Source organism: Micropterus salmoides, unplaced genomic scaffold, assembly GCF_014851395.1.
Source record: "Micropterus salmoides isolate LMB-PRFRI ecotype aquatic unplaced genomic scaffold, ASM1485139v1 Ms_hic_scaffold_15, whole genome shotgun sequence".
NCBI classification, from domain to species: Eukaryota; Metazoa; Chordata; class Actinopteri; order Centrarchiformes; family Centrarchidae; genus Micropterus; species Micropterus salmoides.
The window spans coordinates 18724826-18747836 of NW_024040596.1; the positions used below are offsets into that span (position 1 = coordinate 18724826).

Here is a 23011-nt window from a genome sequence, read left to right on the forward strand (position 1 = left end):
TTGATGCCTCTCAGATTATTTTTACTGCAGTATATAACTATGTTGTTGTCACAACCATTAGGGGCTCGGTGAAAGATTTTTTGCCTTGAGCTGCTTGGATTAATCAGATTTTTTTTTTTACAAGGTGAAAAGTGCAGATGGAACTGATGAAAAGAAACATGTACCAGACAGTTTTCACGCCTGCTATCCAGACAGACTGTACCAACATTCAGCCACAGGGTGGAAAGTTATTTTCTTTTTTTGGCTATCCATTTAGCTGTTCTTGAGATGTTAGTTTGTCTCTGAGGACACTGGCAAAGAGAGTGGAGAGGTCATGATTGAATCCGTCCCGTGTCTTTCTGTTGTTCATCAGAGGAAAAATTGCAGTAGTTAGACCTCACAGACTTAGTTACTGTCAGCTACTACACCAAGCACAGGTGATCTTTGCTGTCGAAAGTTTAGAGGAGAAAGTTGGTGTTATTCTATTTTTTTCTCAGGGCCATAATTGTAGTATATATATTAATTAGGGGGACATCACCCCAATATATATTATGCTCAACAACCCCTCTACCCCCACCTTTATCTTGAGATAAAAATATAAATAATCTTTGTTTTTGCTCTGCTACATTCTGCTGCATCGCTGTCTGAAATAACCTTTAGCAAATGTAATTATAATTATGATTAAACTTAACAAATTGCCATTATTACTACAAGTGTTACAGTGGACTGCATTTCTACATGTGGCTTGTCCAAGTGGTGTTGCCATACCCCAGCAGAAGCCACAGAGGGTGGGTACCACGAATGTACACTGCTCAAAAAAATAAAGGGAACACTTAAACAACACAATGTAACTCCAAGTCAGTCACACTCCTGTGAAATCAAACTGTCCACTTAGGAAGCAACACTGATTGACAATCAATTTCACATGCTGTTGTACAAATGGAATAGACAACAGGTGGAAATTATAGGCAATTAGCAAGACCCCCCCCCATTAAAGGAGTGGTTCTGCAGTTGGTTCTCAGATCCTATGCTTCCTGGCCACGTTGCACCACAGACTGTCCAGGAATAGGCGGATGCTTTAGTCCAGGTCGGGGAGGAGATCCCTCAGGAGACCATCCGCCACCTCATCAGGAGCATGCCCAGGCATTGTAGGGAGGTCATACAGGCACGTGGAGGCCACACACACTACTGAGCCTCATTTTGACTTGTTTTAAGGACATTACATCAAAGTTGGATCGGCCTGTAGTGTGGTTTTCCACTTTGATTTTGAGTGTGACTCCAAATCCAGACCTCCATTGGTTGATAAATTTGATTTCCATTTATCATTTTTGTGTGATTTTGTTGTCAGCACATTCAACTATGTAAAGAAAGGAGTATTTAATGAGATTATTTCATTCATTCAGATCTAGGATGTGTTATTTTAGTGTTCCCTTATTTTTTTGAGCAGTGTATAATAAGATTTGGGAAAGAACAGGGTTCAGCACCGACAAAAAGTAGCAAAACGTTCAGCGCCTTGAATACCTAGTGGCAAGCGCACTGCGCTTTCCTGCTTTTTATTATGGCTGTGATTATGTACAAGTCATCGCTGATTGAGTAACACCTCTGACATACCCACCAAACAAGAGAAAACGTACCTCAAACTGGACACCTCCTGTATCCAGTTAAAATAAAACATCTATTGTAGCTACCATTGATTAGTGTCCAGTCTATGGTGGCTACAGTCAGTGACTGTTGTTACTTTCAAATGTATTAAAAATTGGAAAACTAGAATGTAATATGAGTGTTGCATAGGCTATATCACTGTCCATTTGTTTTTTTAAAGTGTTATGAAAACGATCATTTTATGAAAGGTTATCATCTCGCAATCCTATGCTACATTCCTTTTGATAATTGATTAATCGTGATTTTTTAAGCAAAAATATCAAATGTTTGATGGTTCCAGGTTGTCAAATGTGACAATTAGCTACTGTTCTTGGTATTACTTAATAGTAGATTTAATATATTGTGGCGTTGGAGTGTTGGTTGGACAAAACAAGACATTTTAAGACATCACCTGTGTAAACTAGAATACAGGGATTTTTTCTCTGTTTTCTGATGTTTTCTAGACATAAAGATTAATTGATTAATGGCAAAAATAATTGATTGATGATGAAAAGAATCATTAGTTGCAGCCCTACAGAGGAATACGCTTTGAAATAGTTGAATGTTAAATTAATTTTCAGGAGATTTGTTCACAGAACATCACCAACCTTATCTTCAAAGAAAGAACACATCTGGGGTTGAGAGTAGCTGAAGTGTGTATTAATCATGGGTATTAATAAGGAAAACACAAGATAAAAGCATTTTCATCAGTGTCAGATGTAGGAGCCTATCGATGTGAATGTGTGATGCAGCTGAGCCTTTAACCGGTCCTGTAAAATGGGACAGTAATAGTAACTGAATAAGGTGGAGAGTTCTGAGTACAAGAAATAGAAAGAGCAAGATGGAGGGTGAGGAGCCATTAACCTCAATACATCCCCAGGTTTGAGGTTAATGTTGTTTCTGGGCTGTCTCTCTCTTTTGGCTCCCAGCTTACTTCTCAAATGACCTCCTTTGTTTTGTTGCACTACAAGACACCACGCTGTCACTCACGCACAGTTAAACACTATTGGCATTTGCCCTTGCTACATGCTTCTGTGTGGCTTTTCATTTCGCTACCAGCCTTGAGCCAGGTGGTGAGAAATTGCCCCAATATTTAAGATGATGATACACAGAGCAACTTTTAGAGCAATCGTGCAGGTCAACGCTGCCGTCAATGGTAATTAGTAAAGATTACTACCGTTATCCCCTTCCCCTTGTGGCAAAGTGAAGGCTTGTCCATTAGTTTGTTGGCATTTGGTGTTGGTTAAATCTGCTTATGTATGTATATATTTCTTTTTAAAATCTAATTTAAACACCTAATCTCACTGCCCCTTCATGCAATTGAATTCACTGGTAATCAACCAAACCGATGCTGTGCTTTTTTCTGTTGAAGGTTTAAAGAGCTGTCAGGTGACAATGCAAGAAGCTCAATACTGCCACCATGTGGAAATATAAAGGCACTGCACTCAACCTTTCAGTAACAGTTTGTAAAGTCAGATGTTCTTTTCTCTGTTGTTGAATATTTTTAAAGATTACCATAAAAAATATATTGCTATCCTGTAATAATGTTACTGTGACAGTTGGACATCCCTTTGTAAATTATATTTATCCAAAACCACAGTACTGTATGGTGGTTCTGCAGAGATGTTTCTGTTATCACTAACAGAGATGTGAAATCCCAACTGCTGGCAAATCTGTGCCATGAACGCTGAGGCAGATGGTGGTTAAATTGTGACTGACACAGACACAAACACTCCTCTCAGGTGACCTCCATCCATCAGCCAGCCTCTGGGTACACTAGCTGATGGATACAGTGTGTAGGAGATGACAATTTGCCAGACAGGACTTGAACGCCCTTAAGGGAGCTTTGATGACTGTCAGTTTGTAAACAGTGGTTCAGCAAATTCTCATCTCATTCCCTTAATTAAAAACACAGCAATGCTCTGAAATGTTCACAGCAATATTTAGTAGCAATAATAATTTTAAAGGCAGCCACCTTGTAACTCTATTATGCATGTGTAAATAGTATTTTGTGTAAGTTTGTCATTGTTCATTCATCAAAACCATATTCTGCAAAGTAACTAATCACTGGTAAGCCATGTGATATACAGTAAAAGCACAAATTACAAGCATCCAATCAAAATACACTAAAGCTGTGGCTTAATTTTGTGTTTCTCATCTGATCACAATTCAAAGAATAAGCCTATTTTAATTTAACATTAAGGATGTAAAGATAGAAAATAGAATACATAATAACTTCACTTAAATTCAACATTTCCAGTCCTGTTTGTAATTTTGGTGGTCGAGTAACCCTTTTTATGCATGTTGGATACAGATTAAGAAGACAGATTGTGCCACTGTAGCTCAGGTGGTGGAGTGTGTCAGCTATTAGACGTAGGGTTGATTATTCAATCTGTGGCTCCTCCTGCCCACTTGGAGAGAGAGACTGAACCCCAAACTAATGTGTTCTGGGTAAAAATGTAACACTTATGACAAAAGAATCTTCTAAATGAAAGAAATGTAAACACGGTGGCTTTATTTTTTTTTTTTTTTTACTGTTAATGTATTATATCTTCATGAGTTGAGCCTTATGGAGCTTAGGCTTTGGTTGGAGTTTGGGTCTACCAGTCCAGGTATGAATTCGGCACAGACAGGCTCAGCTTAGGGAGCAGAGCCCCAACTTATTTAACCAGAGATGAAGCCTTTTCAAGTCATTTAAACAATAACCAGGCACATTAATTTCACATGTAATTTTAGAATTCTTCAAAAAAATTTATTGAACAAAAGTATTTCAATTCTCATCACGTCGGTGATACAGTACCATAGTTTAATCTTCATGATTCATATATGCACCTCATCTTATTTTGAATATATACATACAGTGGAGACAAGAATTAAATAACAATGCTCAATAACATTCAGATATATCATATAAAAGCTGAGGACCCCATGATCAACAACACTTCCATTGGTAAACAAATGCACATAGCAGAAGGAAATAAACATGGAAAATGTTTGGTGAAACTAGAATATAATTTTTTCATTATAAACCGGATGACAGTACATTTGGTTTCTTGACAGTAAAAGACGACTTATTATAAACTGACCATTAAGCTCCATCCCACTTAGTTACAGTTGCTATGTCTGTTTGATAAAGATGGCCGCTTAGCACGCAAAATTGTCAGCAACTTACCTGTTGCTTGAAGGATTTTTTTAGCTGTAACTTGGCAAATTAATTAAGGATGTGCTGTTTGGCCCTGTAAGAGACGCTTGGTTACTACTGTAGGTAGTAAGCTAGTTAGCTGGGCACGCTAAAGATTGCATTAGAGAAGATAAACACACCGTTTAATCCATTCCTTACGCTTTTACTCAAGCTTTTGGTTTTGGAAAGGCTGGAGAGAAAAAATGACTCTTCCTCCAAACTCCGTTCAAGGACTAGTAGACAGACCTGGTTTCATGAATTAGTAACAAGTATTTCCAAATCATTTGATGAGCTATGAATGATGATTCAAAGTGTAGAGCTTAGAGTCACATCCTAGTTAAATTTAGTATTTGGGGTCTCAGTCAACAATTTAAAATATTGTATAGTTTTCTGTGTATGACACTTTCCCTGTAAGATTCAATCACAAGATACACAAAGATATTCTCATCTTTGACAAATACTACCTACTATCTAAAAGAGGTACTGCATTAACGTGTATGAGCTGGAGCAGATCAAGTGTAACTACTCAAGTGTTAATAAAAAGGTTTTTATTATTCTTCAGTCAGTATCCTCACGTGGCAACAGATACATACTGGAGAACAGAAGTGGAACATGTTCAGTGTGATGCATATAAAGCATGAGCACAGAGCTACAAATCAAAGTATAGTGAGTGCAGTGCAGACCTGGAGCCAGTAGTATGGGTACAGGGTGGCACATTTGGTTACGTTGATAAACATTCAAACTCTACAGGAAATTGGAGGTCTCCCCTATTGCATTAATGCTCCCCCACTGCCTTCTAGAAAGATTACAGGAAGAATGTATCCAGATTTTCAATAACATCACTATGACTGAGTCTGTGCAGACAAGGAAGAAGACAAATCATGTAGAGGAATGATGAAAATTAGGAGAAAAAAGGCAAGAGAGTGATTCTGGTCACTTTGTGAAGTCACTGTATGAAAGATGCAATGATTCAAACCTCCAGAGAGGAATTTAAATTTGCTTTAAAAAAACAAAACGTTAACTCAGGAACAAGCATTTCTTTTAAAAATAAATGAACAAACTAAAACTATGGCAAGCAAATTGACAGGAAAACACCAAAGTAAGGTCCCTCAGATGTTCGAGTCCTTCTTTGAACTGTTAAACGTCTGTCCTCATGTGTGGATTAAGAGCAATGGTGTAACCTACAAATTGCGTGGTAGTAAATGGACATTAAGTATGACATCAGAAGGAGAGCTCAACCCCCAAACAAGGCCTCAGGCGTTCCGTTAGCAGCACATCCAAGAGACAGAGGCTTATTATGCACTGGGCTTTACATGAAGGATGTAGTTGAGTATTTCTTGCACAGTGCTCACCATCTTGGGGTTAACTACTGGGTTGTTTCACCCCATCACCACTGGAGGGCGACAGACTTACAAACTTGGAGGAGTGACTGAGGATCTGGATGTAGCACAGATGCCACAGCAAGAGGGTCCAGAGCTAAGGCTTGAGTTAAGACAGTTAGGGAGTGGCATTAGTATTATGTGTGTGTGTGTGAGCTCCAGTGTAGGTGTGAGGATGTGTGAATCACAGCATCGCTTTGACCAGGTACAGCTTCTCTCCATGCTCACTGGTGAAGATGGGGGCTTTCTTGTAGTGCTCCACCAGCTCATCCATGGAGCCAAACTTGCGTTGGCCGATACAGTACACCCCGTCCGCCTGCTGCACTTTAAAGTGCTTATTCTTACCGGATGCCTTCAGAGACACAGAGAAATCATTGGGCTGAAAAATGAAGAGGGAGACAGTTGTTGATATGGTTAGACATACCAGAGTGTGACAGAAAAACACATGCAATGAAATTTAAAGACGGACTGCTTTACTCCATAAGGTGGCAGTGCATCCTCACATTTAATGCTTTGAGCTCACATTTATCAAACTGCTACATGTGAAACTTTTGGACTTTTATACAATTTCCAAGCAGCTGTTTTTTTGTTTGTTTTTTAAGTTTTGGAGAAGGAACAGTTAAAAGTTTTTAACAATTATCTTTTAAATTAAAAAATACTAGTTTTAGAGGCCTCAGGCGTCTCCTAAAGGTTCCCTGTGGAGTTTCAGACATCTGGTAGAGCTGTTTTTTCGATGAGTAAGTCCTTGTCCTGAACAACAGGCGGTGGGAACACGCCAACATATGCAGCAGTATGCCAACAAACCTGGTGAAGAAGCTGGCCAGTAAATATCGATGAAAACTACGCTTGGCACACAGAATGCATTTTGAAGCACAGGGACAGAGGTAAGCACCTTCTGTGTGTATGTTTTTGAATGCCTTAACAATTTAAATCTGTTAACCAAAAAAAAATCTGTTATCTGGAGCAACATGTATCATTCAGAATAGCATACTTTGCATAGTTATAATTTTCAGCTGCTGCTTTCTTGTAAACTGTAAAAAGACATTAGATAGGCTGTTATACTACTTTTTTGTTCATTGTGATTGATTTTGTTTGCAGTCACTATCCATGCAACTTTATTGTTTGCACTTATTTTCCTTATTATGTGTGTTTCTCTGATGCATCTACTGTACCAGCAGCAGATTTTCCTTCCTGGTTCAGTTTAATTTTCTTTTTGTTTCCATTTATTCTTCTATTATTTCATCACAATTTATATAGTAGATTGTTGTTTCTTTCACATGTTAATTTCTAGTGGTGACATACGAATATAAAGAAATATATATGTTTTTGCAGAATAGAATCACAAAGAAAATGTAAGGATTTTTTAAAACAGAGTAATCAATAGGTTTAATTCCTATGCTGACTCTTCCTGGCCTGAGCATATATGCAAATAATCATTTAAAGGCTTCACTTTCTACATTTCTACTCCTAAGGGTTCGGTGCAGGAACTATTCACATTTATTAAATCTCCTCTTCTAATATGAATTTCTCCAAGCCTTCCTAATGCAATCATGACTTCACCCCAATGGCTCACCGATGACTCGCTGTCCCGTATAAGGAAGTCGCCCTCCTCTCCTCTCTCGTTGAGTATGCACTCGGCCTGTTGTCTGGTGATGTTGCCGTAGTACCAATCCCTCCCAGCGAACTTCCCTGAGCGTGCCGGTGCCACAGAGCGGTTCTGTGGGGAGCTCTGCGTGGCGAAGGACAGGCCCGGCCGCTCGTCCAGCACCGTCACATAGTTTTTAGGTACCAGGCCCACCATGCCACGTGAGTTCTTACACCTCCACCACTCCGGGTCGTTCTCAGGCTTCTCCAACACCTTCATGACCTCTCCCTTTTCAAAGTTCAGCTCCTCATCTGTCACAGAGCTGAAGGGGTAGAGTGTTTGAACCAAGTGGAGCACTTCATCACGGACGCCTGCACGCCCATTGGCCAACAAAGTACCCTGGGAGCCTCCATGGTAGCCCTGTGAGGAGTCTCCCTCCCCTCTGTCATCCACCCCTCCGAGCTCCTCCTGGACATAATTGGAGGGAAACCAGCCCACGCGGCCCGCCTGACTGCCCCGCCACCAGCCGTCACTACACTTCTCCATCACGACGACCCTGGAGCCTTTCACCAGGGTCAGCTCGTCATCCCTCTCTGCTGTGTAGGCAAATTTGACCACAGCGGGGACGTTGAGGTCGTAGATTCTTTCAGCAGCTCCTCCTCCTCCCACCACGCCACCCCCGCTGCCATTGGAGGGGTACTCTGTGTCTGAGCTTGGTGTTGGGGAAGTATCACGGGCACTTGTCTTCCTCTTAGTTTTTCCCAAACCTGCAGTATAAACAGAAATAAAAAAATCAGAAAACCAGATTAATTTTAAACCCACATTAATTGTTTTTTTTGGCCACAACTGTAAACATAACATTGATATATTTTCGTTTTATAAAGTTGATATGGTTAACCTGTTGCCAAACAGTTGCTTATTTACATACCCAGCAGACATGGAGCAACATAAGCACTTATTTGGAACCGTGTTTGTGTCCAAATGTAAATTTCATATTCGTCCTCTTTTCAGCTGTTTTGGTCTCCTAAATGCTAACTTTGTCTGTATTTTGGTGTTGGGCAGGATGCAAGAAGTGGGTTTATCTGAGCTTTGTCACTAAAAACAGCTGCCTGCTGTGTCTGTAAACAGCTCTGATGAATATAGTGAGAGTGAACCAACACAGTTATGTTAAAATAAAAATGAATCAAAATATGCTAAAATGCAAAGTAGCACTGTGCGGAGCTACAGAGTCAGGTAATCATTCTCTGTGGGTTTGTCCCTACAAGTGACCTGTTTCACAAGCAGTCATTTCATCCATTGTTAATATGAAAATACTGAGCTTATATACAGCAGAGAATATACGGCTTTAAGCTTTAAATGTAATCCAAAATTAGAGCAGTGGTGAGAAGCTGTGAAGAATGAAGGTGGGGAAAGTCCTGAGCTCCACGGGTAGGAGAAGGCAGTTTAGGTCAGCAGGAAACTAATTGAGGTTGCAAGTTGCACCAATGGGCCCTCAGAAGCAAATCTGATTTAAAAATAGAGGATACAGGATATCCTATGAGAAACCTCAACACTGAAGGACAGATTAATACTCCTGATATTAGAATTAACACAGAAGTGAATGTATCTCACAGTTTGCACAGAGCGCCCCACATGTCCTTTTACTCATACCCAATGACATGAAAGCTCTTAATCTACTTGGTATTCTGTCGACACGCCGTATACACATCTATACTAATCAAAAGTCTGAGAATATGTAGTGTAGACAGGGACTGAAAAGTGGAGCAGGCACCATGGGCTTGATAATGACAGGCATATCCAGGATCAAAGTCAGCTCCTGTCTTACCTGTCTCTGACTTTTCCATTCATGTACTCTCAAAAAAGGGCTTTAAACGTGTGTTTGCGCACTTCAATGAGACCTTAAGTTTCTAAAGTGTCTCAGCTGAACATAACCAGGGAGGGTCTCCTCTACAGATTCATGTTAAAATAGTAATGATACACTATGTGGTTGACAACATTTAAACTATTCACTTGACAGTTGAGGCTGGTGTCAGCATGTGCTCCCGTGTGCCACAACTAACTGAAGTGAGTTTCATGACAGCTAATCACCCAGTTGCCCCCACACACAGCCTGCTGGAATGCCACAGAAATGTCATTGCTGAATAGAACATTTACATTGTTTGGAAAACTGCTGGGTTCACACAGAGTAGCATGAAACTTGTTGGCAGAGAGAAGAGGAGGAGAGCTGAGGAAAAAGACGAGGGGTCCCTTGGCAGCTGTTTCTCTCACACACACACACACACACACACACACACGACACACACACACACACACACGACACACATCTGAGGCCACAGCTGACAAAAACGCAAACAAGAAGGATGAGACAGGAATAACAAGCGGATCATGTTTATGGATAGCAGTATGTATCCTGCTATCTGTGTGTGTCTGTATCTCCTAACTGTAAGCCAGAGACAAAGGTTGACTCTTAGGCCTACTTCAGGTTATCCCTTAGGAAAAATGAAATAGACCGTCGCTGCCATGGAGCACAGAGCAGAGACCCACAAGAAGGTAGTGGACACACACTCTCTTTGAGCTAAGGGAAAACACTTTAAAGGCACGTACGCGCGCGCGCGCGCACACACACACACACACACACACACACACACGCTTCACTCATTTCCACTTCAAGGTAATGGCCTGCTGGTTAGAGCAGCAGCAGGCTATATTCCCTCCTCCCACACATTTCCTTCCAATCTTCACCTAGCTCTTCATCTTGAGAAAGGAGACTAGTTTTTTCAAGCACAGAGGACTTCAACTCAGAGGAAAGAGAGTTGATGAAATCCTTGATGACTGCATGTTGCAGCATATTGCTTCACTCTGTAGCTTACAGTGGAGCGCGGTGTGGAAGATACTGTAATAAATGAGGCCACACCACCCACCAGACACATTTAAGTGTGTGCAGTAATGAAAAAGCACAACCTGGCCCTAAATGAAGCATTAGCACTGTGTCAGCGAGGGCTGTGATTTAAAAGCCTACTTTGAGTGAATCACAGATGAGCAGTGTGCCCTTTAGATAATTCTTGTGTTGCTCAATATTCCACAAGTGCCACAGGATCTAACGGCATTACCGTGTGTAAAAGCAGTAAAACCTGCCAAAAGACTCGAGGTGACAAATGAAAATAAATTGCAATGCTTAAAGTGGAATAAGAAGCAGCATTTGGCGGTAAGAATTATGCGCAAGATTTAGACATTTAAAGGTTGAAATTACTAAGTTTTTTGCCTTCATTAAATTGTTTACAGGGGAGATGCAGATGAGCAAGGCTAAGGCTCGTAGCATGTTTCTTGCGGTGAGCATTTTTTTTTTTTTTTTATTGACAAAAAGTTCAGGTTACTCAAGATATTACAATTCATCCCAGGTGGGGACATGAATGTGACCAAATTTCATGGGAATCTGTCCAACAGTTGTTTGACATTTCACTCTAAAACCACTGTCATGGAACACACCAACATCTCTAGAGCCATGGTGATAGCATGGCTGAAAACATGATGATAATCAACTTTTTTGGCCACATACAATTTATACACTCTGCAATCTCTCAGGGCTTAAAGCAAGAAATGTTTCTGTGCCTGAAATGTGTTCGGGGTTTACAACAAAGATGGAGGGTAGGGGGCAAGACCGTAACTTTGTGTTGAAAACTGACGGGGACATAGGGACTGAGATTAGGGGTTTGACATACACTTAGCTTGCGAAAGATGAAGAAATACAATTCTGGGTTCACAAGAAGAAGACGAGAAGATAATTGTACACTGGTTTGATAAAACGTTCAATGTGGAAATATATGAAGTGGGGTCTGGGGATCCTCCCCCAGAATATTTTTAGCATTAAACAGTTCATTCCCAGCATTCTGGTAACATTTTCTGCCACCGCATACTGAAAATATAGGTGCTGAGCAATATGGCCGAAAATGTTATCACGATAAAACATCACATCATTCAATATCGATTATTCTTGTAATAAATGTCAAATCATTATAAGGCAGAATTTTGCTCCCAAGTGAAAGTTGAGGAAACCAGATGGTTAATTGTGGTTTTAAACTATTTTTATGGTCAGAACAAATACTTAATGCCGAACAGTGGATCCAGTGTTTCCCATACATTCATTTATTTGTGGCCACAATATCAACGCTGACCGCCACATATTGATTTGCGATTATTTTTTACTAGGCCTATTTAAAATCGTATTTGATTGCAGAGAGCTGTAGCGCATTTGTAGCGCAAATCCTCTCGCTCATCCCCCCCCCCCCCCTCTGCTCTCGTTCGCTCGTCTCTCTCTCTCCCCCATGAACACCGCTGCACAAATCTGTCCAACACTGTTGGACACCCAGCTTCGAAAAAGTTATTAGCAAGCATGTAAGGAGCCTAGCTAATAAGAAAAGCTAAGTTAACATTAGAATACAGCTGGGTTGTCGAAGTTAGCACGTTGTTTATAGCTGGTGCCACAGTTACACTGTCATTTTGTGGGATCACTTAACAAATCTGAGGTAAAACATTCAAAAACAATTATGATAATGTAAATTTCAATTTACTCATTCCGACAAAAATGGCCTTGTTATGTTGGTAAAGGTCCAGACGATCCTATACGAATACAAAAGCGGCACAGCGCCGGAGAACTTTAAGCCCTGAATCTCTGCATTTAACCCATCCTAATTAGGAGCATCGGTCAGCCGTAGTGCAGCACCAGGAGAGCAGTTAGTGGTTTAGGGCGCAACCCTCCGGTTCCCGCGGACTGCGCTAATGTCGCCCCAAAAGAAGAAGGAAACATCTGTGATGGCCTGGAATCAAACCTGGGTCAACTGCTTGGAAGGCAGCTATGCTCACCACTATACCGCCATTGCTGGGAAGGGGTATGATGTGCAACAAGGGTCACATGCTAGAATCAAAGAGGGGATGTGTGGTTGTACATCCTGTATTTGTCTTAGACCCAAGCGGGAAGCTTCCGGTCAGCGATCTGATGCGAACGCGGATGTCCCTGAAACAAACAGCCAGCAGGGGGCGACTCTTCTGGTTGCAAAAAGAAGTCCAGCTTACCTCAGTAAAAAACTTTCCTGATGAGTTTATGATCTCAGTCGCTAGTTTCAAGTCTTCTGCAATACAACATGATGTTGTTTCTGTAAATTATCAAATTTATTTTAAAATAGACCACAAAGCAGAGTATGTTTCAGGGCGGGATTATCTATGATTGACAAGTCGTTACCATGGCAACCTGTCAATCAGGCTAGAGCCGACTCGTACCCATCGGCACTGTGTAAATTTAACCAGTGCCGTTGAAAAAGGAGTTGGCTGTTCACTTTCCCCGGTGAGTACATTTAGTTTTAAGACTGTTGTTCGCTAGACAAAGTTATCAGCCCTGTTAAAATGACAGTTAACATGAGTTACAGTTGCACCTAGCTAAGCAAGCTAGCTAGCTCCGCACACCGTTAGTTCCACTGTATCGTCACTTCCGGGCACTTCCTGGTTGCAAAAAGTCAACATGGCGGTGGCCTATCGGCCAAACTCGAGGCTTCAAAACGGCAGTCCACAAACCAACGGGTGACGTCACGATGACTACGTCAACTTCTTATATACAGTCTATGCTTAGACCTCTAGGCCAAAAGAACACTTCACAAATCTCAAAGTCTTAACCCAAAACATGAATTGTAATTAATGTGCACAAAAGATTTAAAAAAAAAACTGTACCCCTGACACCTGCCAGGCTCTGTTTAGACCATTTATAGACAATGATTTTGGAGGCTCTAGTGAATATCAAACCAAATTTGAGTGCTTTCTGACAAAACTACTGTAAACCTGGTTTTTAAAGTGATGTCCAGGGGTCCTTGAGGGGCGGTCCCCAGCAAAAAGGGAAATCATTTATTTTCACTATAATTCCATCCAGGAGTAACACAATGACAAAATGTATGACTATTTGGTCTAAGGTTTTATACACTTTCTGTAATAAATCACCTTAAATATCCTATCTGATGGGGCACTCTGTGACAAAATCTTATCAAATGGGGTTCCATGGTCTACCTTTGTGTCAGTTTAGGGGTCCTTGACGTGAAAAGGTTTGACAACCACTGCTGTAGACATAATGTGCTTTACACAGCTGCACATTCACAGCTTGTTTGAGCGGAAAATGGGGCTATTTCGCTCAACGCTTTTGATAACTATGTTCATTAGAAAGTGCAGAGTGAAATGGACTTCAGGTATATAAAGCTTTTTGGCCTGAGCACAGAACAAAGTGCTTTTACGCCTCACATTCACCCACGCACACACACCGATGGCAGCGGAGGCAGCAAAACTCAGGAGGACAGAAATCTAAACTTGCCAGTTCATTGTACTGGTGAGTATTGGCCCAGTTTTACCAATGAGTAGGACCTCGGCTGAATTATTTCACCCATTACTGTTTTTATTTCCTGCGAGAGGAAATGGGGGCACAAAGCAGCATGCAGCCATTTACAATTCAATTCTGCCTGGATGAATGTCAATGATACAACCACATTAAAGCACAGTAAATGAGTAGGAAAGGCTGGAGATAACAGTACAGACCATCAGCAAGGTCCATGATCACAATGTGGAATACTGCAGGGCCGAAAAAAACGAGAAAAAGAGCCAGAGACTCAGAGATTATAGATGGGATGAAGTAATCAAACTCTCAGCCAATCAGATTCTCTCTTCAAGAGTGTGAGTACCATTAGCCCCTGACCTAACCTACTGCGCATCACCTCATCGTGAAAATGTTCTTGCCTATTGGATTTGCTCAGGCTTTTAACACTAAAGAGCTACTGGCTGGAAGCAAACTACTTAAGACTGAAATGGAACTGGCCATAATGTTGTAGTCGATCTGTAACATAGTCGAGGACAGAGGAATCCATCATTGCAGCATGTAACCATTAAGCTGCTGATTTCTCCACTAATCAATCTACTGATCATAAAAAAGCAGAGACCTACAGTGACAGAGAAAGGGGCTGATGGGGACAGTATTGAAGAGGGGGGTGTGAGTGAGGGGGAGATGCATGTTGTCTCTGCACACAATGAACCCTGGTTAGGGTGACAGTGGCAGGCTGTGCCACGCTGGCCCACATAAAGCTGCAGAGTTTCCCTGAGGTGATCCACAGAGCCAAGAGGAATCAACACACGAGACCAGACTGCCCTCATCTCTTTCTGTTCTCTCCTCACCCCCCCCCCCCCCAACTCTAAATATGGCTGCCTTTCAGGGCCACGCAGTTACTATTTTTATAATGATTGCACTTCTTGATCATTCTGTCTTGTTAGAAACCACGTTTCTCCGTCTCCCTGTACCGTCCCAACAAAAATTGGTAATTGGATGCTAAGACTGTCAAAACAGATGAATATCTGTGCAGTGCTCCATCCAGCTCTTTTCCCGCTAAAAGAAAGTAGAGCAAGCTGGTCATATTTATCTTAATTCTTTCATTCTTGACTTGAACTATATAACAACAGACCCGGGTTTAGCGCACATCTTTAACTGATGCCATCTCATTCTGTAAAGACTGCTTTCTGTCCGTCACATCTGTACTCTATGGGTGATTAGCTGCTTCAGTAGCCCCAGTAATGCTGTGCCCTTACCACCAAATTCAAAATAATATAAATTAAATCATATGTTGTTGGGAAGCCTGATATCTATTACAAACTGGTTATAAGCCAATTTCATGATGCCTGAGTAACAGAAACGAAAGATGTTCTGTCAGTTTAGGGGTCCTTGATGTGACTGCTGTAGACTACATAATGTGCTTTAAATCGCTGCACATTCACAGCTTGTTTGAGTGGAAAATGGGGCTATTTCATTCAATATCTATGTTCATTGGAAAGTGCAGAGTGAAATGGACTTCAGGTATATAAAGCTTTTTGGCCTGAGCACAGAACAAAGTGCTTTTACGCCTAAGATTCACCCAAACGCACACAAACGCGCACACACACACACACCCCAACATTAGTATTAGTTCATTTGATCATCAGTTATAAGCCATCTCATGACGCCTGATCAACATAAAGAGATGTTGTGAAGCTGTGGCTGAAGGCAGACAGTCCGGCTCTACGGTATAAAATACTTTTATGTGATAAGTTGTGTAATTATGTATTTGTTTAAAAGACATTTTTAAAAATGCATCACATGAGTATTCTGTGTTTCTCTGAAATAACATGCTAGTCCTGTTTTACTGTTCAGTGGTGGTGGGGGAACGAAAGCTTTGACAGAAAGACGGTTTGTTGTCCTTTGTGTACTTAAATGGCAAAATGAGATGAGGAACTATAAATAACACTATATGAATATGAAAGCGACCTCTGTCATGTAACCATTTAATTTTCTTAGATCCCAGTAGTTTTTTTTTTTTTTTTTTATAGCTGGCTATAAAAGAACCTTCATTTTTTGAGTGGCTTATAAATAGCCTACTTGTTTTTGTCTTGCCAAGATATGTATTAATAACTCTTGAGCTATAGCCACTCATACTATATACACATATATACACTCATAAGCTGGCAGCTACATCCACAGTCTAAAGGATTCAAGTCATGACCGGGGGACTGAGAGACAGTGTGCTGACAGCTGAGAGCAACGGCCAACTCAACAGGATCCCTGGAGTGCACAGTGACAGCGCCCAGCTAGGACAGAGACACAGGGAGAGCAATAATTTTTCTCCTGAGGAGACTCAGGCTAACACACTCATGCATGCACACATACTGACCAATATGAAACTGAATTCTTCTTACCCAGCGTGTCTTTGATGTTCTTCACCAGTGAGCCTTTCTTCAGGCTGTTCTTGCGCTCGACATAGTTCGACGGCACGTACCCCGTTTGGTTGCCGGCATTGCGGACACGCCACCAGGTCTTTGAGTCGTCCAAGAGGTAGAGACGCTCGTTTTTACGGATGTCAAGTTCCTGGTCCTGCTGGGCTGTGTAGTCCCACTTGGCTACAACAATCACCTCCTCTGTCATCTTTCATGGAGTCCCCCTGTGGAGAAGAGGAGGACTGGGGTGAGCCGACGAGTAACACGACTTATAAATGGAGTGATATATGCTGGTTCAGACAGCCACTTGTCACATTGCCTGCCACACCTTCAAAAAGCGACTGGGGGAAGAAAGGTGTGTTTAATAAGTTAATGATTAATTATTAAGAAATACTACAAAATTAAGAAACCCATTAGGCGATTTACATTTTAAAAAGACAACATGACGGGCATCATTGAAACAAGACTGCATAACATACCTATCATATGACCTTCACTTGTCTGTAAATGCATTATTATATCTAATGTAGAGTCTACTTGTGTGTGTGTGAGGCTCAGTTGTACTGTGACAAGTGAAAAGTCATTACAAATTAATCCATATCCATCCCTGCACAGAATTTTTAAACCTCTTATCCCAGCTCACACTGGGCATTAGAGAGGACACACAGTGGACAGATTGCCAGTCTATCAACGAGGCTAAATTACATATCCAGGCTACATATGAGTTTAATGTCCGTGGTAATATTCAGTGCCTACACTGGCGCTAAAAATGATAATTCCTTGGACAAAGATTATGGCTAAATATCAAACTGCTGACCACGTGATCACCGCACCTCTGTGTAACAATTACAAAACACAGAGGAGTCACATCCACAGCCTGCACCGGAAGAAAACAGTAAAACAAACATGATGAGGCCCATGGGCTTCAGCCAAAGTACTCTCAACCTCTACTACTCAAAACCTCTGAAAAGGGCTTCTTCGGTAGAGGGCAGCACAATCAGAAAAACTTTAAAACGCACAAAATCAAAACACACACAAAATCAATTTATGTGCTCATTCTGCATGCTTTCTCTCTCTTAAACGCACATACACACGCAAAGACAGAAAGCGATTATATGCTCTATTTCATCGGGCTTTAGGGGAGGTGATTTGACCTTAACCGAGAAATTACATGCATCTGCTCAGAAGACAGCCAAAATGGGAAATTGTCTGTTTGGGTATATGTGTGGAGGGACTGAGAAAGTTTGACGTAATTCAGTTTATTCCTGTTCTGTGAAAACCTTTTCTGAGAAAAAAAAAAAAGCGTCTCATGGTATGAGAACCATCTGAGCAATCCAGTTTATATTTAGCTTGCTGCAAAGTTAACAGTCTGTGGCTGGAAACTGGAATCACTGGAATAAATAAAGGAAGTAAAAATGATGCAGATGAAAAGTAGCTCTCTGAAGATGAGGGTGAATTCAAAAGATACAGAATTTATAGTCATGTTGTAAACAATGTGTGTGTGTCAAATGTCTATTTTCATATCTGATGTAAAGCTGTCAGTAGCGTTTGTGGGGTGTGTTGATTTATGGCACCAACACCCTTCAGGAGTAGAAACAATAAACATCCTGTACAACACAATTACATATTAACAGAGCTGTTAACAGAGCTTATTAATGCTGCTATGTGAATTAATTTATAACCAATACTGTTATTCCAAATATATACCCCTGCTGAGTCAAACACAGTTAGATGGAAACAGTATTGATCCATTTGTGTGCTAGAAAGCCTGTGGGTTAGTCAGGCATATTCAGTATACGTGTAAAACAATATAGAGTTTTCCAGAAACTAGATGCAAGGAAGAAAAATGCGGCAGCACACATTTAAGATGCAGGTGGATTGTAAATTCCCTTACCCCTATCGTCACTTACATTTTATCCGTTAATGAGAGGGCAGAGCACATAAAGTGAAACCACGAAACAGAATTATGACTCATGAGATGTGTAGCTGCACAAATTAGACCATATAAAAAAAGGATTCCATTACTGGTGGAAAGACTGGTATCTTCTGTGGAGGCTACATTTTATGAAATGCAAATGGGAGCACTCTAAAGTGCTGGCTGTTTTTTTTCCAACCAAAGATATTCAATTCCACTTCAATTAGGCCACAACCACAGACACAGCGGAGGCTTTACTGAATACATTCTTACCGTTACAGTCACAACCGAAAGCAGGGTTGTGTGTCACTGCATGAGTGTGTCTAGTGTCTAGCTTAGCTGCGTCTCTACAAGCAGTTAAAAAATACAAACAGTTTGTATTATAGAGCGTTGCACTTGTGAATGTGCCTCTTCTTGCCGTCACTAAAGCTGTCAAACAGGATTGCTTTGCAGGCTGGGACAGGGACAGGAGAAAAGGCAAGGGATGTGGGAGTTGTGCAACACAGCACTAGGAGAGTTTATGTTAAGGTCACCACAAGTTACGTTACTCAACTTTCCAGAACTTTTATGGCAGCAAAGGCAGCAGGAGGAAGATGGTGGAGGGGTCAGTTCAACATAGAGGATGAGAGAAAAATGGTGGCAGCTGTGATTCTTTGGAGAGCGCAGGAAATAAAAGTGGAACGGCAGATTTATGACGAGATGAGGGATGGTGATGTCAGCTCTTCCAGGAGACAGGAGGTATGCGAGCGAGCTGTGGCCTCTATCCACCTCAGGCTATAGCTGCTGGATTAGACCAAGCTACTACTTTCCTTTCGTTTTATTGCATTTATTCCTCCTGGCTTGGACAGTTGGATGAGCAAACCGGACGACATCTGCTGGGAAAATGCTCCACGGTATTTCGCTGTCACTAGGTTTGAGATATTGAAATACAAAGCAGATCAGATGTGTTCAGTGGTATTTATACCTGGCTTTGTTTGGGATTCTCTACTTTTTCCATTTTCCTCCTCTAAATAGCAAAAGATGCATAAGATGTCATTGGAGACCTGAGCATAGGCCTTCCAGGTCTATGGGGACAGACTCGCTTTTGGAGCCAGACTCAGGTGGCCATTCAGTTCACTGCATTTTTCAGCCCCGGTGGTTGCCGTTTGGTTTACACTGCCTTTTTACAAACAAACCAAAAGCTGTAGACATGAAGTCATCTGGCTTTGTAACTCACTTATTTGACGGTTTCAGTGATTTCTTCCTGCATCATTAGCACTAAACACATGGGAAAATTTTATTGTGGTGACTGAACTTTCATTTATTTTAAATAAATATAAATATCTGAATATTTCTTTTCTGGTGACAACACTGAAGAAATGACACTTTGCTAAAAGAGTGAGTGTACAGTTAGTATAACTGTGTAAATTTGCAAGGTATCTGTTAAGAAACATTACTATCACTTGATATATCGTTAGCAGATTTTTTAAAACTCCTGGTCAGGGTATAATTGTCAGTGTGTGGTCCATACGTTTGACTTACTTTTTAAATCAGAAACACACTCAACACACTCTGTTTTAAGTCCTTTTCACCTTGAATTGATCAAGGAAAATTTCATTTTTACAAAAATGAAATGGTCAGATTTGCATTAATATACGTCACAAGTTCGACAATCATTCTACCTTAGTGTCATTTCTTTCCACCTAATGTAAATTAGCAGAATAACACGTGATATTCTCCCCTCCTCACATGAGTACTTCGCCTCCCTTTGCCTCCATAATACCAATTTCTCTATCTCCTTGACATCCTTGCTCATTAGGCAGAGTGATGGGAATGCCACTCCTAATCAGGACCATCCTCCTCTATGGGCAATCATGTATGTCAGAGTGGCAGCCATACCATTGCTCATTCTGATGCCCTCTTGAAGGGACAATGAAATCCATGAGGACAGCTTATACAGAAATCAATCTGAAAGTCAGGTTTTAAACCATTTGGGCTTAAGTCAACTGGGGGTGAAAACTGGATTCAATAAACAGAAAAGATTATTATACATTTGTCATTTAATCAGAGCCACTAGCTCATTTTCCTTGATATGGTTCACAGACAGACAGGTGGTTGAATAAAAACCGCTTCTCCTGGGAGAAAGCGTACAAGTACATACACAAAAGAAAACAAACAGATTTGGGAGAGATTGGGATTAAAAAAGAAAAACGCTTGAGAGCTCATGACCCCCCATTCCTCCGCTGAGAGAGTAAAAAGAGGAAAGATGAGCGACAGACTGCTGAGCTGGGCTTCACTAGCACTTCACAACTCCCTTCACTAAGGGAGGAAGGCTCAGAGGCTCATTCAACACCACACAAAGAGAAAAGGAAAGTAAAAGAGGATTATTAAAAAAAAAAAAAAAAAGAGGGGATGTTTAAAAGGAGAAAAAAAAAACTACTGGCAGGGCTTTCTGTGTTTGGCATTCAGGTCAAAGGCAGGCAGCATTCAGCGAATGGGAGATATTTCCTCCCCCCATCCCTTCCACACTGTTTGCAGTAGTTGCTACTCACAGGAAGGAGGACTGCTTACTGCTTTACTACCTACTGGCAATCAGTGGCTGAAGCATTTGGACTGTAGTGAACAGGCTGAAACATGAGGAAGCCAGACTCACTCTTCGAGCTACTGTGGACAAGGCGCTGTGATTTCTTCACAGAAGGATTTGTCTCAAACAACAAAACCAGGCCATGGCAGAATTAGATGCCTTTCAATGCAGTCACTGTTAACAATGACAACCACATGTACAGCAGCTGCTGCCACGATTCCCTGTTGTTAATAAAGAAAAACAAAAACAAACACAAAACAACAAAAGATTAAGTGACAGCTATATTGTGAAATAATTTACAACCCCAACAAGCTACAGTAAATTTTCTATCTCACACACTCACAGGCCCTAAACTAAGGGTATGGTATGATGAGCTTATCTGACGCTCTGTGGTGAGGTTGGTGGTTGCTCTTTTTCAGCTCCAGGGGAGTGCCATCAAAATGTCAAAATGTTTTGTTTTTTTTTTAATCACAAAACTCGAACCATAGAAGGACTTCTCAAATACAACACTGAGAGGGTTTCTCTCTGTTGGCTCAAAATAGGACTGAGAGGAAGGCACGCTAAGACCACAAAAACAGAGCTGCTATCCCCACACCATATGACTGCATTTGAAGACAGAAGAGGCTTCTTTGTCAAACTCATCTGTCCCAAAACTGTGGTAAGAAGCACAATCTAAAACCATAGTGCAAACGCCCAAAAATCCCTAAAAAGTCCAGTTCCTTAATGTGATCATTAGTTAGGCTGAACGATTAATTGCATTTGCGATATTATCACGATATGATAAAACAAGATTTTCGCAAAGGCTGCGATTACACTCTGGTCACATGACACCCAAGAGTAAAGCAGTCTGCAGACGAAGCATCAACTTTGCACGTTATGCTGTACCTTGACTTGTTGTTGTGCAATAGCCTTAAGCTTGACAGAAGCTGACACTACAGAAACTTTAGTGTCACACAGGGAAAATAGCACCCGCGGTAACGTGGTGGTGTTGGTTGGCGATATCGTTGAGCCATCTGCCGCTTTGGCGGACAGGAAAAAACAAAAAAAACACGTGTAGTAAGGTAAGCGTATTGTGGCAATCGGTATCGCAAGCCAAAGTACACATGGCAACCAGTCAGCTCAGGAAATATCTGTGAAACGGCATTTCAAACCAAATTCACAAGTCTGTCACCAGCCTGTCCCCAGTTACAGCCTGGTTACAGCCAGTGTGCTGCTTACCAGCATCTGAGGCTGTGGAGGTGGGGGACTACGGTGTTGTCGGAGAATTACTAAGCTTGTCTATTAAACACAAGAGGCGTCACTTGGTTTTATTTTCGTTGGCCAACTTTTGAATTGAACCTCAAACTGAGTATTTGAGTTTTTTTAGATAACGTTAGACTCAGTAATTGGTCGTTGAACTGTGGGTTTTGTATCGAGCGCTTACTGGATATCACACTGTGGTGAACTTTATTTTTCTTGTGGTCTGTATGTAACGTTAGGCCTACCTGATGATATAATAGCATATTATTTAATGCCATGAAATGGACGTAGTCATTGTGATGTCACCTGTTGGTTTGTGGACTGCTGTTTTGAAGCCTTGAGTTTGGCCGATAGGCCGTGACCATATTTGAACGAGACGGTTGAGCTAACGGCTGCGTGCGTAGCTAGCTAGCTTGCTTAGCTAGGTGCACCTGTAATTTACGTTAACTGTCATTTAAACAGGGCTGACAATTTTGTCTAGCAAACAACAGGCTTAAAACTAAACGTACTCACCAGAGAAAGTGAACAGCCGACTCCTAATAAGCTTTTTCAATGGCACTCTAGCCTGATTGACAGGTCGCCATGGTAATGACTTCAATCAGACAATCCCGCCCTGATACATACTCTGCTTTTTGGTCTATTTTAAAATAAATGGGACCATTATTTACTAAATGAACATAATTTTGTATTGAAGAAGACATGAAACTAGCGATTGAGACCATAAACTCATCAGGAAAGTGTTTACTGAAGTAATTATTCAGGTGAG

The 23011-nt window shown here is 41.1% G+C and overlaps 1 protein-coding gene across 2 annotated transcripts in view; it reads right to left on the reverse strand.

The window, feature by feature from the left end:
* Nucleotides 1-4347: 4347 nt before the first annotated feature.
* The window catches only part of LOC119904281 (cytoplasmic protein NCK2-like), a 47099-nt gene continuing 28435 nt past the window's right edge, over nucleotides 4348-23011 (reverse strand). Inside the window, exons 2-4 of one of the 2 annotated variants that reach the window (XM_038720828.1) lie at nucleotides 16511-16752; nucleotides 7754-8532; nucleotides 4348-6532 (exon numbers count right to left, since the gene is read on the reverse strand). In XM_038720828.1, coding sequence (XP_038576756.1) covers nucleotides 6365-6532; nucleotides 7754-8532; nucleotides 16511-16736 — 1173 coding nt within the window. In that variant the 5' untranslated portion in view covers nucleotides 16737-16752 and the 3' untranslated portion in view covers nucleotides 4348-6364. Of the gene's footprint in view, nucleotides 6560-7753; nucleotides 8533-16510; nucleotides 16753-23011 lie in introns of both variants that reach the window. The other variant, XM_038720827.1, reaches the window with a different exon arrangement.